The sequence below is a fragment of the Mytilus californianus genome, unplaced genomic scaffold, assembly GCF_021869535.1.
Source record: "Mytilus californianus isolate M0D057914Y unplaced genomic scaffold, xbMytCali1.0.p SCAF_52, whole genome shotgun sequence".
In the NCBI taxonomy this organism is placed as follows: Eukaryota; Metazoa; Mollusca; class Bivalvia; order Mytilida; family Mytilidae; genus Mytilus; species Mytilus californianus.
The window spans coordinates 921,113-942,279 of record NW_026262704.1 but is presented as its reverse complement, the minus strand read 5'-3'; the positions used below and the strand labels follow the sequence as shown (position 1 = coordinate 942,279).

The window sequence follows — 21,167 nt, the reverse complement described above, 5'->3', positions numbered from 1 at the left end:
ATTTATTTTTCGTTGGTACCAGTTTTCATGTATTGAAGGAAAGTTGTATTATCTTCTCTTGGTCTGACCAAAGCTTGTATTCAGACATATAGAAAATTTAAATTTCGTTGAACATCTAAACGTGTGGTAAGTATATACACCCACGAAATTATGTTATTTATATTTGAATATATTTGACAAAATAAGTAATGTTATTTTAAAAAGCTCTGTTTAAGAAAACACATGACAATTCAGTGGTTTCCATTACCAACTTAAACTAGCCGTCATTATATATCAAACGTCATTGATAATATCGTCGTTAAAACAAACAAACAAAACAAACATCTACATTCAAAATGCTGATTACTTTTAATGTCCTAAATAGATAGAAAAAACATAATTAGTATACAATAAAACACACATTTACATTAACATTATGTTATTTATGTTTGAATTTATTTGACAACATAACTAATGTTATTTTAAAAAGCTCCTACCACTTGTCGGTCTGTTTAAGAAAACAAATGACAATTAAGTGGTTTCATTACCAACTGAAACTAGCCGCCATTATATATCAAACGTTATTGATAGTGGAGTTAAAACAAACAAACAAAACAAACATCTACATTCAAAAACTGATTACTTTTAAGGTCCTAAATAGATAAAAAACAAAACAAACATAAAAAGAATACAATGAAACACACATCTACAACATATCTGATTACTTTTAATGTCCTACACAGATAGAAAAAAAAAACATATTTAGTACACAATCAAAGAAAATTTATAAAAACAAACAGAAACGATTGTTTGATATTCAAATAGCACTGCAAAAGCACTGAAGGGGCAAAACATTTATTTAGGCTTTGATGTTGGTATCTTTGTGTCTTTGGATTCACTATGAAAATCAAAGTAATGACATCCATAAAACACGCCCTTTTCTATTATTGTGCGTTCTGTGTTGTCTTCGTCACACAATAAGGCGGTAAATGGAATGCTGATATTACCTTTGGTCAATGTCGATGTTACCGTAACTCTACAATTATACAAAAGAATATGTAAATTATAACTTCCTATATTTGAACTTCAGCAAAATAATCAATCTTTCTGCTTGTAACATCAACATAATGACCCCATTAAAATGTTCTCCGTCTCCTTCTCATATAAAATATTTTCCGTAGAGAATATTGTGTATCGAAAATCCCTGAAATACTCTTCAGGACAATATTCCACTCCATATTACAAAATATACTATTGTTACACTTTGGGTGTTTGTGTTGTGATTGCAAATCGTTCTGTCAAGAATACAATGTGATAACGTTAAGTATTAACGTTGATTAATTAAGAGAGAGCTTATGTATATTTTTTTTTCACACATTGTTGTCAATATAATGGATGTTTATGCGACTGTAATAGTGAGAGGTTAAACTAGCTATAAAACCAGGTTTAATCAACCATTATCTACATAAGACAACGCCTGTATCAAGTCAGGAATATGACAGTTGTTATCCATTCGTTTGATATATATCGATGTGTTTGAGTTTTTGGTTTTGCCATTTGATTAGAGACTTTCCATTTTGAATTTTCCTCGGAATTATATATTTTTGTTGTTTGACTTTTCGGTGCAAATATGTCATTTGTAGATTTGAAAACAATAGTTAGTTTACAAAGATTATATCGTGCATCATTCCTTCAATGTGTAAATGATTTAGCCCCTCTAATTCCATGATGTCGTAACCAATTTTATGATTATAACTGTATTTATTTTTTTATAGAAATATATCGTGCATCATTCCTTCAATGTGTAAATGATTAAGCCCCGCTAGTAGTTGTTTGTACCTTTCCATCCAGTTCCATGATGTGCAAAACCAATTTTATGATTATAACTGCATTTATTTTTTGACTGGAGTTTGCTTCGTATCAAGAAAACATGAAGCTATTAAATGGTATCGTTTTCGAAAAAAATAATTTGTATAACCTCCCTATATCAAACCAAGAATTCATGAAAATAAATTCATATCTATCAAATATTGTCTATATAAAGACAACATTTCATATGGAAAATTTTCTTCTCTGTACATTACGGGGGCAAAATATAATGAAAGGATCATAAAGGTGTATCTTAGAGGACAATTCTTTGCTTTGCATGTATAATGTTTTCATAACTAAAAGTGAACCAAAACAAATCATTCTTACCCAAAATACCCTCTCCTTAGTGTTCCTACTTATGTCTAACGTTTTAAAGAGAAATCATAACCAGTAGAACTATCACAATAATATATGAATAACTCTTGTTCTTTTATAAGTTAATAACGTATAAAAATATACAAATCATAATATAATATACAATAATAGCCTTTGTATGAGGTCGATACGAGGATATATCGAAATGAAAGATATGTATGGACTGAGGACGAAGTCCGAGGTCGATATACTTCTTTAGGTCGATCTTATATCGACCTCATACAAATGCTACAATTGATATCTTATTAATACAGAAGTAACGCACTATTTATTTGATAAGTTGCTTCAATTGTGTCAGATATTCTAAGAATAACCTAGCAATATCACTTGTCTTTCTGCAGTTACAATCTACCTTTGTAAAAACAGTTGAATATGTGACTCTTTATAAACGAATCAAATTAGTTAGAACATACACAATAATAATATTACCTAGTACATGGTTTGATTTTTGACGGATAACCTGGAACCCATTCTTCAGCTTTTGACTTTATGGTTCCTGCAGTACTGCCCATACTAACGGACATTTCAGCACTCATATTAATTCCTGTTTTACCAACTAACGGAATTTGAGTTTTTGCTGTCAATGTTGCTGTAATTAAATATTTTGCACTTTTAAAACAGATCTTAAATGTATTACTGCAACGATTTGACGAATACGATACACAATGAGTAATTTAACATGTAGACATTTTAGTATTGGGATATCAGTGAAACTGACATTTACACATGGGATTGTCTAGATGGGTTTTTACAGAATAGAAAATTATGGGAAAAATTAATAGAGAAATATTGGCAAAACATATAAGATTGAGTATAATAGGGTCCTTAAATAGAAAGAATAATAGGTACACGATATAAAGAATGTTAATGGTCTGCAATTCAAATTAGAGAATGTTTAAATGAAGATCTCATTCAGACCCTCAAATGTGTGCAATATGATGTGGTTCATCGTAAAAATTTCTGGATATAGTGGTATCGGTTAATCTCGCAATTCTTTTTGGCAAACCTTTTCTTCGATGTTTTATTTTTGGCTTTCCTTGTTTCTGGTTATAATCGTCTTACTCATGAAATAAGCAAATGGGTGTTTTCCGGATTTTACCGTCATACCATGACCAATTGACCAGTAGACAGTTGATTTTTTTTATCGTTTGGCCCATAGTAAGTAACTAAAATGATCGTTGTGTAATGTTTATAAATTCATTCTTATAAATAGCTAAAAAGCTTCAATAAATTGTTTTTGTAACTAGATATGGTGACTCGTCAAACCACTTTGAAAGTTTCAATTACGTTTAATACTACTCTTCGTCTTCATTACTTGTGACATTTCTACGAATATCTTAAAATTACTGTCTGAATAATTCTTTCAAGATTCTCTTAAGAAAGTTATTTTTACCAGATACTTTAGCTGCTCTGTCCCATCTGAACTCGTATGTAGCTTCTTTGCTTATGTTTACTTCATCTTGTGGTGTTACAGTCTGCACAACCGATCCATTGTTCACCTGCATCCAGCTAAATACAGATGTGGGTGTCCTGCTGATACGTGCTTCCTCCTGATCATAATCAATTTTTAGAAGTTTCATCTTACCCGGAGCTGATGGTTTCTTAAAAATAAAATAAAAATGAGAACAAACAGGGTTATGATGAAGATTACGAAAGCACCGAATATACATTATAATAGTGTAAGGTAATGAGAATTATTAATATAAGTCTTTGCAATGGAATTTAGACATGGACAATTCTTCATCAATATGTTTCTTGTACGATAAAAAGTAAAATAACCGAACGTCAAGGGAAATTCAAAACTGAAAAAGTCCTTTATAAAATGGCAAAATCAAAAGCCCAAATGCATCTAACGAATGGAAAACAACTGTCATATTCCTCACTTGGTACAGGCATTTCCTTATGTAGAAAATGGTTGATTAAACCTGATTTTATAGCTAGCTAAACCTCTCACTTGTATGACAGTCGCAAAGAATTCCATTATATTGACAACAATGTGTGAGCAAAATAAACAGATATAATAGGTAAAGACGTCAGAAATTGGGGTGCAGCAGTCAACATTGTAATATAATCTTAATCACTATGAAAAAACAAATAATTGTTTAAACCAAGAAACACAAAATGGAATATACACAAAGTACATAAAAATGAAGGACAAGAACTCAAAATTGACTATAGCACAATAACACAATAGCGGGATGTATAAGTATCATACAAGATAACATTGTAACACCTTGCAGGCAAAATAGATGTTAGTAAAACATAAACAATGTATAGTCTATCACTATATTTAATGTTCAATACAATGGTTCCAAATATTAAAAAAAACTAATGTATTGATATTTACCACAAACATTAATGCAAATTCGTTAAAACTTAATCAATTTCGTATCATTTTATAAAATCACAAGAAGCCTTATGTATCCGACATGACTAAGCTGTGTTCTATGTCGAAACCTTTTTTTTTGAAAGGCATATAAAACATATGAAAATTAAAAAAAAAATAATAATATTAATAATATATAATTATTCCCTTTCTCGCATGCCTCTATAGTTTTGGACACAAGAGTTTGATGGACATCATTGTTTTGTATAACTCAACTATATATGAGGGTAAACTGCTTGGAAACATTTTTAATCAAGAATTCGTATCTCCATTCCAAACTTTGACCATATATTTACTAGACGACATCACACAAAGGAAATTAAACTAGTTATTTCCTTGATGTGCAAAAATAAACTCATCTTAGATACCAGGATTAAAATGCTGTACTTCAGACGCGCGTTTCGTCTTCAAATGACTCATCGCTGACGCTAAAATCAAAAAAAGTTAAAAAGGCCAAATGAAGTACGAAGTTGAAGCGGTCAAATTGTAAATGGGTTAATCCTAAATCGTGGATATTATGAAATAGATGGTTTGTCTACACGAAGACGAGGGTAATTTTTATTGATGAATTATTTATCATATTTGGTTATAGTTTCTCGGAGAACATTCTTGCTAAATCATGTCAATATTATTTCAATTGATATGAAGCTGGTTATTATCCCATATAACGAATCTTATTATTTTGTTAAGACGTGAAACACAACAGCCTCTTTTTCTAATAAGACAAAAGGAAGTTAAATAAATGTTCAGCTCTTGGATTTTGGTGCGTCTCAATATTCAGTTTTCGGAGTAGTGTCTTGTTGGCTGTTTGTCTTTTTGTCTTTTTACTAATGGCCAGAGTGTGGTCAGACTTTACCCTATGTGTATCTTCCATCGTTTTAAAGATATTTCTGTATATAAGTAATTGGTTACTCGTTAGGTTATTGATGTCTTTTAAAGGACAAGTCGATGTGCATTTCCTCTTTGGCAACGGAGATTTTAAATTTTCTATTCAACAATATACAAACATTTACACTCTTACCTGATAATTTATTGTTTGTCAAATTTTATTACATTCTGAAGAGAAGAAAAAGTTTCAAAATGTCTGGATATGTTCCTAATGTAACAACTACAATCCCGTCCACTTTTATGAATTTGACCTATCGAATTAGACTTAGCAACGGCTTTGTACTTACATGAGCAACACGACGGGTGCCACATGTGGAGCAGGATCTGCTTACCCTTCCGGAGTATCTGGGATTACCCCCAGATTTTGGTGGGGTTCGTGTTGCTCAGTCTTTAGTTTTCTATGTTGTGTTTTGTGAACTATTGTTTGTCTGTTGGTCTTTTTCTCTTTTAGCCATGGCGTTGTCAGTTTATTTTCAACTCATGAGTTTGAATATCCCTCTGGTATTTTTCGCCTCTCTTTTGACGCCGTAACATAACATATGAGGATATACATGAATAATTATTCAACAGAAAACAAATTTGACCCTACGCTAATTAAATATAACAACTCTTGAGAATATGAAATCGCTTGATATCACCCTCGTTAGTTGATCTTTATAGTAATGATAAACTGACAAATTATTATTTATTATAATATTGAAAATAAATATCTCTAGAATTGATATAAAACGATATCCAATTATCCTTCGTAATAAAACATATAAATATAAAACAGATCGAAACTTATATTTACCAGCATGATTTTGCTGAAAGAAGACAGGACGTCATTCTTAAATCCACCTTTATCATTTGGTGCATCAGAAAAGTTATAACTCCCTTTCAGAAACAGACTTTGATATCCATCATAATTCGGTTGGGTAAATCCAACCCACCTAGTGAAATAGGAATGCATTTAATTGTTAATTATATATTGAGTTTGTATGATAGAGATCATTATAATACAGACAATTATTATATCCACAAGCACGAAACCGATTAATTTGTGTACGACATATGTTTCTTTAAACAACGGTAGTAAATAGTCTTAAAGATAAAATTAGAGGATCGGAAAGCTTAAAGGCATGAATCAGGGGGATCAATTTTGAAGATTGCTGCTTACAATGAAGCTATTTAACCAAGTATTCAAGTATTGAAGTTGAGTCATCCCTTTTGAAAATTTAACAGACGCCATCACCAGTTTTCACAGGTGACGAGGGGTGTGTTCCCAAATGTTGTAACCGTAGTCCCGTGCTCTTTTCCTCGAATGTGGCATCACCGAATGAATATTAACACCAAATATGTACTTATATAATTAACAAGAATGGTGCCACATGTGGAGCTGGGTCTGATTACCCTTTCGGAGCGCCTCAGATCACCCTACTTTTAGTGAATTTTCGTGTAGTTTAAACAACTTGGATTTTTTATGTTATGTTTTGTAACTACAGACTTTGTTTTTGCAACAGCGTTGTCAGTATATGAAAGACGTGTGTGTTGGAATGTCCCTTTGTTATCTTACAACTTCTTGTTTTAGTAGAACTGGTATCTAAAGAAAGGGACGTCTTGATATTTTTATAACACTTTCAACTTGCCGTTTTACATTTTTTTATATTATCTTTAGATCCATAATGCGAAAAGACAAGAGAAAGATGTATCATAACATCCCAAGTACATGATACACAAACGTATCAAGCGAATGTCATCAAAATATTATGATCGGGACTGACACAAAATCGAACCCAAATCAAATCCGAAAACGATTTCTGGATTTACGACATCGCGAACGGTTCAAACTAAAAAGTTTGGAAGTCAAGAATAAAGCTAACAGGAAGGGTCTTCAAAGAGTACACAAAATCAACTTGCGGATATCTTTAATTGAGAAAGCGGAAATCCTATTTCTGAATATTTTCTATGTTTATCGGGTCAGCCTGTTTATCAACGGAGAATTTAAACCATACCTTACGTTAGTTAGTTAGTGCAGTGCACAAGGAGGTTAATATTTTCAATACCCTTTCGAGTCAAAGGGCAAGATGATAAAAATAAAAAAGATACTTACGCACCACTTTTCACCACAACTGATGAAGTCATTTTATCAAAATTGTAGCATTTAAGGTCTTGCACATCATCAGCGAAAGTTAGAGTTGGCGCAGTATAATTATAATGTTTGTACAATGTACACTCCGGCACTTCCGTGAAATCCTAAAAATAAAGCTTGAATCAGATATATTATTGACGCTACATTTTGTATTCTCTCATTATAATAGTCAACTTACCTTTTTGTTTGCATCAATTATGAAAGACGAAATTCCAAAACTAAGACTTGACCTGTGTTAAATGAAATCTTTTAAATCCACAAACATTATTTTCATAAATTCTCTAGTGTTTTTCTTTAATTCTTATAGTCTTAAACTCAAAGTTCCAGAGCCCCTTTCGTTTCTAATGTTTTGTCTTGAGGATCCAGGGTATTGGTAATAGTTCCAATTTGGTAATTGAATATATGTCTGAAGCTTTTTTTCAATATTCATTTTTTTTTCAAGATTATATCTATGTCACTATTTTATTTTACTTCTTTTAATAATTTAAGCAAATAAGAAGTGTTTAAACAAATTTGTATAATCGAACTTTTAAACAAAGTATTGCATTTAAAAATTGATAAAGTTGTGGGTATGATAATTGTTATTTAATGGTTATCAATTATTGTCAATATTTTCAATTCCATTTAGCTTGAAAGTAATTATTTACTTACCATTTCGTCTAGCAATTTCAAAGATAATGCTTTATCATTGAAATAGCCTTTGAACTTATCATAACCATAATTTTCACCATCTTCTATGACGAATATTTGTCCTTTGTAGTTTTTTTCCTGGTATAAAATCCACCTTAAAGATATTAAAAAAATAAATCAGATAAATGAAAGTAAATAGGGAAATTCTTTAGTTAATTGACTACAGATATAAATTCATACATGTATTTATAATCGCAAACCTAACAAAATGTGTGAAAATATGGAAGCTATCTTTGCACAATTGGTATTGTGTTCTGTACGAAATTATTATTTTTAACGAGAGATTTATTTTATATTCAGTTAACATTTTTCATAAAATGATGATTCAATTGGAAATGATATTTGTATGTTTAAGTTAGCTTCAATTTATCTCTTTTTCACTCTCATTTGTAATCTTTTTTTAAAAACAATTTTGCTTTAAATCATAATTTGAAAAACAAAGTACCACATAATGTTGATGGCTATACGTACACTCCACTTTCACATTTTACACTTGATGTGATGTTGTTGAAGCCACCCACAGTTAAATCTGGACATGACTTTGAAAATACTTTGCTCCTTCCTTTAAAATCGTGTTCGTACAACGTTATCTTCAATAACAACAAAAACAAATAGTGAATATGATAATCTGTACAAACAGGGCATCATATATTTTCATTTACTGTTTATTCGTATTAAAACACCAACTCCATTAATGTAACAGTTTGAATACAAATAAAGTTAAAGCCCACTCTCAAATGCGTTCCTTGACACTTTCAATAAAAAATAACGGTTTAAGAATTTAAGTCTCAGTTAGAAAAAGAACAATATGATAAACTGCTACCCTGTTTGTCCTTGTTTTGGCCTTCACCTCCTTTCTCCCTACCATAGCCTCTCCAAAGAGTATCTCAACCGACTATATTAAAAACTACTTCGAAACTTTTTTACCGTCTATAATTTTTGGAAATGAAAATTATATTTCTTCCTGCTTGAGGACACCATTATGATTTTGTACTTGGAGGCAAAAATACAAAGTATCAGAAAACCAGCACCTAAAGAAGGAACTACCTTGTTGTCCTCGTAGTTACCTGATACTTTCTACACAATTTTGACCGGATTAAACTAAAAACTGAATGGCTGGAAATTAGAATATTGTGTCCAGGAGTGTGACATATCTTTTTGACGACTGATTACCTGTGAACTAGCATGTAGAAAGTCACACTTACATACTATTTTTCTGATATTCAAGTAATAATTCACGCAATTTTATCACTATCATGTACTGTTGATTCAATTATTTTCATGGGTACCAATTTTTGGTGATTGAAGACACATTATATTTCTTATAAAAATGAGAAGATGTGGTATGTTTGCCAATGAGACATCTCTCCGCATGAGACTTAATGACACAAACGTTAACAATTTTGGGTCACCGTACGGCCTTCAACAATGAGCAAAACCCATACCGCATATTCACATATAAAAGGCCCCGAAATGACAAATGTAAAACAAATTTAACGAGAAAACTAACAGCCTGATTTATATACAATACAATGAATGAAAAACAAATATGATAAACAGCAACAAACAAAAACCACTGAATTACAGTCTCCTTACTTGGGACAGGCACATGCGGATGTGGCGGGGTTGAACATATGAACAAATTATGAAAAGCAGTTGAAATGGGCTTAACTCATCATATCGACACAAAGCAGAAAAAAATAAAGAAAAGGTACAGACCGGACGTGGCAGGGTATTTATACATTCCCCAACAAAAATGACACTAAGTACATATCTAAAAGTACGTCCAATTACTGAAAGCTAGTTCAAAGCAAACAACAACTAAAAATTATATAATTTAACTAAGACTAAAATATCAATCAGCACAATTTCAACATTTAATTCATTTATTATAAAGACTGCATTAACAGTCAGGGAAAACATGGCCTTGTGCAATGCCAAAACAAAGATATAGATTGCAGAAACCGTGAATGCGCATTTGAATGTGTAATAATGTGCAATAATATTAGTTTGGTTTTAATTTACTGATAACAAAATCAATATTTATACAAATAAAACAATATTCAAAGATCTAATTACAGTGTTGAATTGGTAATTTTTTAGAATAAGTATTTTTAAATGGTCGAAAAGTTTACCCGGATCGTATCTAAATTTTAGGGCTCGGTAAACAACATCTCCGTAAAAATTAGGATGTGTTATCCCATTTGATATAAGTTTTCTACAGGTAAAGCCAAACTTCCAAACCAAGTCTTTATATCTTTTTTAGAATTGAATATTTGATTTGTTTCGGACATGCCCAATTTTGCATATATGCCTAAATAAAGTATATACTTCGATGAACAATTCGTTGTGCAAACCAGGTCATTTTCCTTTTTTTCTCGATCCCTTACATCATTCAAAATTTACATCTAATTACTAGTATATGATAAGAATCATTTACCTTTGGTTCCATTTTCAAAGTTTCTGAAATAAAATGTAAATGGACAAGATGACAAGCAAGAACAGTTTTTATTATGCTAAATAAATATCTTATACAAAATCTACTTAGAGAGACCTTGTTCTAGTAGTTTAAAAGTATTAAAATTGCTTATAGCAGTCATTGTCCTTTAAGAAGCAGATATAAAAGTTTGGTCATGCATCACTTTAAAACTAGTAAAGTCACAGACAAACTGCATATCTGTATAAAACAAACGACAGAATTTGCTTAACTGAGAAGTGTTTTGTAAAGAATCTTCATTTTCACGAAATTTACTCTTCATAAAACTGTTAAATAATTCTAAGTTCCCTTTTATTTTCTTATTGACTAGCCTGTGAATCGAGCGCCACTGATGAGTCTTGTGTAATGTACTAATAGATATTTCCAATAAAATGACATTACTCGACATAACCAACCTATCGGACCGTATCTCGGCCATTTGCATTGAAGGATGACGGAGGGGAGCATAGACTGCATGAATTTTTGGCTCGTTGAATACACATACTTTGTTGGAATATATGCTATTTAAAAATAAGCACAATCTGCTATTTTAATTCTTTACATATTTTGTTAATAAATTTGGAATGATTTTATTGAAAACAAACTTTCAAGGGAATAAATTATTCAGTTACCGGTAATCAAATGCACCGATCATTACTTCGCCATTTCACTTGACCAATATATGTATCTCCCAAAGGGTGAATTCTTAAAGCTACTAAATCAAAATTAAGTTTGAAAAATAAAAATAATGGAATCTGAAGCGAGATGATTTTCTCATTTTTGATTTATACGTTATAAAATTAAAACATGAGTTTCAAACAAGCTGGGATGTTAAAGGTGTACACAACTTGCTTCTTCTGTTTTTTTAGCATACTAATGATAGTTCTATAATTCATTTCAATATACTTTTGTCAGAGGTAGAAATTCAGATCACTGTTGCATCTTTCTGCTAGTACTTTGTCACCTTTCCGTAGAATTTATCAAATGGAGTTTATGAGGACGCATCTTCACGACAAAATATGATTACACTTTACTGATAAAATGATTTGAATCTTGGCAGTCAGAGTCTCAACTTGGTTCAAAGACGTCAATGCCAGTAGGGAGTGGACGGTAAATTGAAAATCTAAATTGAAAAATAGTTTTCAGCATTTACAAATGCAAGAAATATCATAGTTTTAATCACGTTTGATTGATTGATTAGATTCCCCACTGCTACTGGACATGGCTGTGTATTTATACATCCCGGACAACCAAACGGACGCCCCTTTTAAGCATGTTATAATGTTGAATACAATCCTTTATAGAGTACATACTGGTACAACCCGCAACGCTAAGGAAACACCAAAAGGGGGATGGAAGGTTACCATACTCTTGATAGGTCACACACTAGCACAAAGATCTTGTCTATATAAAAAAAATCCAGATTTGTGGATTTTATCATGAAATAATAATATTTCGAATGCACATTTATCAATATATTTCAATGAAACTGTTGGTTAAAGGTTTAATTCTCAATATTCAATTTAAAACAGGTCCTGATCAAAACAAAAAAAAAAAAATGACAGAATTATATGTATGACAACCTCTAAAATGCTTTAGTACAGATTGGAGATATTAAAGTTTAAGTTCCACTATGTTTTTTAACTTTACACGTTTAGCTTTTGTCAAAATGCATGGAATAATAATAAGTAAGAGCAAATATTGGTCGGTCCGGAGACAGAATCATGTATCCGGGTAGGGTGACATGTCTTCCTGCGTTATAATACAAAGTCTGGTTCATATTCATCTTATCGTCCAAATATGCATATGCATATATTTTAGTCTCTGATGCATGATTTTTTCTTATTAATTGTTTTTTGGCTTTTAACTAGCTTTCAGTAACTGCGAGTACTCTCAAATCGTACTTTCGTGTTAATTTGACCTGTTGACACAATTTGTAATGCATTTCTGGTTTTCAATTTTTACTTATTTTGTGTTATATCTCGTCTTACTATTTTTTAATATGTACCACCTTTGATAAGTATTTAGTATTTTTTTACACTTCTGTACTTGTACTATGAACAATAAATTTATTTTGTAAAAAAAATTCTGTACACCTAAAAACAAAATTATTATATCTAAATTTACCTGTGTACGTTACTTTATTTAACGCCATTTTGTCCTAGGTTAAAGTTATCTTTTTGACATTGAAACATCTTTTTTTATTTATATTGTGTCATAGATCAAACTTTTTCGTTCAGTGCATATTTACTTGTTTTTGTGTATTGTTTTTTTGAGCGAGTTAAGCCATTTCAATTGATATTTTATTGTGTGTCTATTTATGTTGAAATGTTTTACATTAGTTTCAGGTTAGGGTGAAGGTTGGCGCCTGTTAAAACGTTTAAACCTGCTGCATTTTCATGCACCTGTCCTAAGTCAGGAGCCTGTTGTTCAGTGGTTGTCGTTTGTTGGTGTGGTTCATAAGTGTTTCTCGTATCTCATTTTTTATAAAGATTACACCGTTGGTTTTCCTGTTTGAATTATTTTAAAATGGTCTTTTTGGGGCCTCTTATAACTTGCTATTCGGTGTGAGCCAAGGCTCCGTGTTGAAGGCGGTACTTTGACCTATAATTGTTTACTTTTTACACATTGTGACTTGGATGGATAGTTGTCTCATTGGCACTCATACCACATCTTCATATTTAAATATATTCAAAATACATATGCAACGAACACTTCTATACATGGCCCTGCATCCTATAAATACTTATATTTTAGCGTTGCGCAAAATCGTCACATTCTACACTGCATTTGGAATTAAACGTCGAAAGAGAGCTGTTTTGACTGCATAGCGCATCCAAAAGGAGGATTTAGGTGGAGGGGGCATGTTCCACTTCTAACGTTGCCTAGATTCCCCCTCTTTTAAAATCCTAGATCCGCATCTGGCAACGAAATCATATCATCTTATGTTGTTCTATTTTTCTTACCTAACACATTACAGTTAATGATTTATGTAGTAAAACGAATTCGGTGACCTCCCATTAATTGTTTATCAATAAAATGGATCAAATACTACAAGTTAATTTACTTCAAGGGATATTAAAAACATTGCCGGAAATGTCTCCAATAGGATTCTCGTTAAACAAAACAACACATTTCAATCTGTAATCGAGCACACCTTCTAAAATACAACCTATATAGGGAATTTTTTTATCAATATATTTTATAATAAATGAAAAATAATTTTGTTTAGAAATCAAGTTTTATGTCGATTTTCAACTTTTATAAAAAGACAGATTCTGACAAACACTGGTTTCGATATTTCTGAAAATGTCAGAAAAATATCCTGCTATATGTTTTCCCCACATCAAATATAATAAAAAGATGGAGAAAGAAAAAAAAAAAGAAAAACATCGGATAACGAAACAAAGGCATAATTGGGCGTTCATCTGCAAAGTATATTGAAAAATAATTGTCATTATCAAAATCCATGAAAGATAACTCCAATCGATCGTATAATAGGTATCGGATACGTGTTTTTATACGTGATTTTATTTCAGTGAAAATAAAGGCGGGAATCTGGAGAACCACGTGATAAATGAAAATACAAGATTTCTATCATTTTACGTCATAATAAAATTATTTGATATGGACGAAAATTCCAGTGTGTGATTTTAAGTCTTGGAATACTTGGTTTAAACTTGAGGGACGTATTTATTCAAATTCAATGATTGGCAATAACTAGTCCCATTTGGTCCGTATGTCGAGTTACGTACGTATGTCATTTTATTGGAAATCTCCAGTATACGAAACGCGTGTCTGGCGGACACAATTATAAGCCTGATATCTTTGATGAAATTTCATAAGTCTGTTGTCTTTCGTAATTAAAAATGAATATTCAATCGACGAGGATATATCTGTCAAGACAAAGGAAACTCAACTAAAATGTTTTCAAAACGATACATAGTCAAATCTATAATCAGTTCTATAAACATTTATGATTGAAAAACATGTTTGGTATTTAACTCGGCTAGTTTGAAAAAAATATGTCAAAGGTACACACTTGTCTTTTAAGACAGTATACAAACGGTTTTCAAAATGGTCTAGCACTTAGAGTATTTAAACCAGCATTTCATAATAAGGAAGTTCTGTACAAAAATGAATAAACAAACATCACACGTGAATAATTTTCGGTGTTTTAAAACGGTAATTTTTTCTGAAAATATTTCAGAAATCATAACCGGACCTCCATTGCTTTGTTAAAAATATACATATTACCATTTTACCATGTCAATGTGTTATAATATACTATATTATAAATATAATAGCTTCCGTGTTTTAGAATAGACATTTTTCTTATATAAAGTCAGGACCTTTGTTTCTGTGTTGAACAAATACAAACCACCATTATACCTTGTCACTGAATAAATATATACTACAATATGAATATAGTGATATACTCTATTTGAATGTAACAGTATACTCACAGGTGATATCACTGATATATACATTAGAAAACAAGTAAACATTCTAATAAATCATTGTTTTACCCTGATTGATAGTTCATTTATTAATAAGATAACTTTTTATTTTGAAAAAAGAACATGCACATAAAGTTTCAACATTTATTATAATTCATTTAATTGAAATAAAAATTCATTATTTAAAAATTATTTTTACACTTTAGTTTTCCAAAAGATTAACCATATTTGAATCAACTTCATTTTTATTTTAAAAGAATTGAAAGACAAAACAAAAATAACCCCAGGTATAGTCTTATCTGACACAGCTTATCGCAATTTTCGGTCATTAATGTTTCTACTTGATTTGGACTTTCTTTTGTCTTCATTCGGATGAGAATGAGTCTTATGTAGACGAAATGGACGTCTTGCGTATCAAATAATAAGCCGGTATCATTGATAATTTTTATTTTAATCCGTTGCAAAAACTCTAAATAAGATATGATTAATTAGATGGTCAATTTTCATTCAAATCGAGGTAAAAGTATGAACAAGATTGTTTAATTTTTAACAGCAGTAATACATTTTAATAAATGTTATACCTCTTATGTTTTTGTCAAGCTTTTCTTTTTATGTTGTCTTTTGATAATTTCACCGAAGATTCAGTTTACTAAGACATTTTTAACAATACAATCTAAAGCTGTAAGTCTTTGCTTTTTTAAGTATAGGTGTGCGGAAACCCCAGATTTGTACAATTAAAAAAAAAAAAAAAACTTAAAATAACAAAATAACTACATCTGAGATTAATTATGCTATAATTCATAAAAAAAAAAAAAACCCAACTGGTTCCCATTAAGTTTAATTAATCCTTTGAATCATTTAGAAAGTGTTGCAAAAAGTAAAATAACAAAAATACCGAACTCCGAATTACAAGTTGCAAATTACAACTATAAACTGCTATCACGATAAATTTTATACCTAAAACTATTATATTAGTCTTTCGTCAATATTTTATTTCTTTCTGTCGCCTTTATAATGATTCTGTCTACAAAGGAATTGGTGAACAAAAAAGAAGAAAAACAAAAAACAAAAAACAAAAAAATTTGAGTAATGTGAATTGTAAACGGTACATAGTAAGCAATTATAATCAGTTATATAGATGTTTTGTATAAAAAAAAGTTTCACTTATAAATCAGTGCAGAATTTTTTTGTAATGTACTTACATGCCTTTCTAGACTGTTCAGCTGTTTTCTAAATGCGTTACTTCTGAGGGTATTTATACATAAATCTTGTCCCTAAGGAAGGGTTATATAACAAAGGATATACAAACATAACATATTAAGTATAAAAGAACTTCCTTGTATTTGAATAATATATTTTCCTGAGAATAATGCAGAAATGATGTCCGGATCTTAGTTGCGTTGTGGAACAAATAACTTCCATTGTACATGTAACTAAGTAGATAGCAGTACCAGGATGCACTACCTAGGAGACATAATAGCTATAACGCATGAAAAAAAAAACAGTTTTATGAATATACCAAATTATAAATATAACTAAATATTTGTAAATAATGATAAATACAATTGATATATTTTTCAATTGTTCCAGATTAACATTTTTCTTTATAATTTGATAGTTTGGACAATGATTGTCGGTTGCTATGACAGTCTTGGACGACGAAGGAGATTCTACTACGGAAACCTTTGATGTTTCATTGTTAGATGACATTACATGATTTCTAAATCACAAGAGAACCTTTTAATAGTGTAAAATATGTCGCGTCACTGCTAGTTTATTTTTTGATTCTATTGCCGGTTGTAATAAATTTAATTGCTTGAAGGCGATACGTTTATACACTACTTTAATGACTTACTGAGAAACGGGATATTATCAACAAGACAAACATAATACAACGGTATTATGATATCTAAAAGATGACTTTTTACTTAGTAAAAAAAAAAACATGAACAAATGTTGATACTATGCAAATGATAAGAAGAGATTTGTTTTTCATTTATTGCTTTTACAGTTTGATATTATGTTATGCTGTTCCACTACTGTCTCAGGTTAGGGTAGTGATTGGATTGGTGGCCACAACCATGTTGAACCCCGCCAGATTCTGTCTGTCTCGTCAAGAGCGTGTAATTCAGTAGTTGTCGTTTGTTGCTGTTTGTTCAAGTTTGTTTTTTCGTTTATTGTTTTGTACTTAAATTAGGCCATTGATTTTATCGTTTGTATTGTTTTACATTTGTCGGGATCTTTTATAGCTTGTTATGCGATATGGGTTTTTGACCATTTCTGAAAGCCGTGAAAACGGTGAACTGAAGTTGCTAATTTCTACATCAACTGGTCCCTGGTGTAGAATTGACTCATTGTCAATCCTACCAAATCATCTTTTCTATATATAAATGTATACGAATTTTGTAGAAATTGATAGAAAGAGGTGCTTGCTATACGTCTTAGAGATAGCAACTCCACTGCAAACTTCATAAAACAGAAAATAATGCATGATTAGGACAAATTAGTCAGATGAACTGCGTGCATAATATACAATAATTGTAATTACACAAACAGATCGAATTAGAATAATTGACGGTTATACACATAAGAAGTTTTCTAAATGAATTATTACACTCAATCTGTTAATTTATGTTGGAATTTTATTAAGAACGTTGAATATTTATCATGCCTTTATACGAACGAGTGAGAAACTTTCATTTTATTGATACTTATATAATCAGAAACATCACATCTACATTTAAAATGTATTTTCCCGATATGTATAGAACTGAAAGGGACCTTTAAGTGAAATTGACATTTAAGTTGTCCGTTATATTAGAAATATTAAGATCACTTTTAATGGGGAAGATGAATGACATTGACATATGAATATCTTAAGTGGATTATCACGATACCGTTTTCTATTGTTGGTGATTGATTAACATACTTTTTATAACGCATGGAGAACTCGAACGCAGTAGACAATATATCAAACAGTTAATGGAAACACAAACTCTATAAAATTCATTTTTAAACTTGCAGATTATTAGGGATCATTTACGTCGACCTTCTATGATTTATGATCGTATAATTCTGCTTATTTTTCGAAAATAAACCATGATGTATAATTTATGTTCTTCTTTTGTGTCTTGCCTTCGTTCGGGTATTCCTGAGATTTTACTGTTGGTGCTTCTCTTCAGTTCGTGGTGACTATCGTTTTATTCTGACCTCGTGTTCATGGTATTAACCCAATAATGATAAGTTATTAAGAAAATCTAAACGTCTGAATTTTTTCAATGTTTTTATAGCTTGCAAACTATTCTGTGTTTGTCTTTTTGTAATACTAGGTACCAGGGTTAAACGTCAACTGAAGGATGCTTTACAAAAGCTATAACTTTGCCCGCGCTATTGCAAAATAGAAACCCATTTTAATAATAACATCTTTGTACAGTATATCTTGTAGCAATAAAATTTTCGGGTACAGCCTTGACTCAAATCTAATTATTGATGCAAAGATCTCCAAATAAGTTTTTTTAACATTTTTGCATTTATGCACTATTTTTGAGACGTTTTAATGCCTAATGCAAACCTGTCAGACTTACTAAAACAGACATGAATACTGATGTACTACAACCATTTGAAGTATGTTATTAGTTGAACAATATCACAGTTTTATTTTCGAATTAAAGAGGCCGAAAATACTACTTCATCATTTAAACTTAAATTATTTTGTACAGATTCATTGTTTTGATTAAGTTTATCTTTATTTTGAAGTGGCAGCTCCAAACGGCGACATCGTTAACTAGTTTGTTTTGATATTTTAAAGTATTTACAATAAGTTTACATAATACAAAACATAAATTGCAAATAAAAATATATATAGTGAATTCGACACAAGCTTATTGATCACGAATGAATAACTTCCTTATTTTAATTTACTATTTAAACGTCTTACAATGTTAAATGATATGTTTTCAAAAGCAAATTTTGAAACACTATATACTAATCGGTACTGATCTCGATGCGCCCTTCATTTAGATACTTATTCATTTGATCTATTTTGACACGTAATACGTTTACGATTGATCAAATTATTATGATAATACACAAACAGGTTTACTGTCATATGATGGATGTTAAGAGGTACAAATCTGTGTATTTTGCACATTCTGTTCTGAAGACATTCTCCACTATTCGAATTTAGAGAGGTTGGAGTTTATATTTTTTTTTCACATTAAAACATATATAAACTTACCCGAAGAAGTGAAGATTATTGGGTATTAAGGAGATTAAATGTTTTGTCCGGTCAAGTCATTCATGCTGTCTACTATTAAAGTACTAGTTCTTATGTAAAATTGTATGGGGAGATCAAAATGAAATATAATTCTACCAAATTACATCCTTCAAATGCTTGTAAGACATTAGTCTGTCGGACATCAGCATTCATATGTGTTTAATTTGATTTGACATGATTGCATGAGGGCTTCGAAATTCTTGAATGTTGTGGATAACTGCAATATTCCTATTTTGAGATCTCTTAATCAATAATTATATTTGAGTTAAGGTTTTAGTCAAGACAATATGTTGCTACAAGATATATTGTACACAGAAAACTATTTGTGTCTAACCAATCGTTTGACTTACATATGTTGTGTCAAAAAGTGATGCCTTGCTACTGGAGGTCAAACATGTCAATTTTGACATGTTCATTACATTATGGTGACATAACAAGTGATCTGTCGTCACAAAAATTTCAATATTATATTAGTTTGCGTTTTTCATTACAAATTATAATGACAATCGCAACGATTTACTTTGTCTTTTTCATTTTTTTTTTATTATTATTGACAATGAAGCACCCTTTCCTCGAACTCTGGTGTTCAATTGTAGGATCACTAAAAATTTAAATGAGGATCCTCCCCCCCCCCTTTTTCCAAAAAAAAAAAAAAACAAGTGTTTTTATTGTAAATCGCAAAATAGGACTAGACTACTAGTTTAGTGCTGATAGGAAAAATAGCTACTCTTTCAAATTGTCTTAACTTAAAATTCATAATTATTTTAACCCTGTTGATCAGTACTATGTATAGTAAAGTATTTATGGGCGACAAGAAATATTTGAAATCGACATTGCCTTTCACAACAAATGTAATTCACAGCATATTCATGAACATCACTTCTGTTCTTTGTACAGTACAATGGTGTTAAACTATTCTGTCTTTATTTTATATTTAAGCTGTTGTTGATAATGGTAATTTAGAAAAAAAGATAAAAATTCCGCAAGAAGAATCATACTGCCGTGCGGGGTACTATCAGAAATCACCGGAGGTTGTCGTAGAATGATCTTTATGCTCGTAAATAGATTTACAAAGTACACGATGTTCGAAATACGCTAAACAGATTACAGATAAAGGATAAGAATGATTCCCACCACTAGATAATGCGACTTTTATTGTATATTTTTCTAGTATTCACTAGATCTCTATAAAACTGTTTTTGTAAACGATTTATAGCCGTTGATAGTCTCCCAGACAGTATTTCTTTATATTGCTAATAACTTAGTGACATGGAACAATGGTAGTACTTATTTGCCCAACAACGGTCCGGGTATCATTTCTGAATGATTCTCAGGAAACACATTACTAGTATTTAAATACAAGGAAGCGCTTTTCTATATATTTGTCTAAACCAGACCTCTTTAAAACTAATTTTCAAATGATTTATATCTGTTATTTGTCTCCTAGTAAGTATATCCTTTTATTACTAATAAATTAGTGACATGGAACAATGGTAGTATGTATTTGCTCAACAAAGCAACAAAGGTCCGATTATCATTTGTGAATTACTATCAGGAAAACACATTATTTAAATACAAGGAAGTGCTTTTGTGAATATATTTTTTGGTTTGTTAATCCGTTTTATTATGACCCTTCC

General features: G+C 30.8%; 1 protein-coding gene across 1 annotated transcript; it reads right to left on the bottom strand.

Annotated features, from left to right (window-relative positions):
• Nucleotides 1-329: 329 nt before the first annotated feature.
• Nucleotides 330-16,521, bottom strand: LOC127703834 (epidermal differentiation-specific protein-like). Its single transcript, XM_052207926.1, has 9 exons — nt 16,457-16,521; nt 10,759-10,781; nt 8,790-8,908; nt 8,280-8,412; nt 7,590-7,732; nt 6,291-6,429; nt 3,617-3,824; nt 2,653-2,812; nt 330-1,015 (listed from the first exon to the last, which is right to left on the bottom strand). The coding sequence occupies exons 2-9, from the start codon at nt 10,768-10,770 to the stop codon at nt 835-837; spliced, it is 1,095 nt and encodes a 364-aa protein (XP_052063886.1). The 5' UTR covers nt 10,771-10,781; nt 16,457-16,521; the 3' UTR covers nt 330-834.
• Between the last annotated feature and the right edge of the window lie 4,646 nt (nt 16,522-21,167).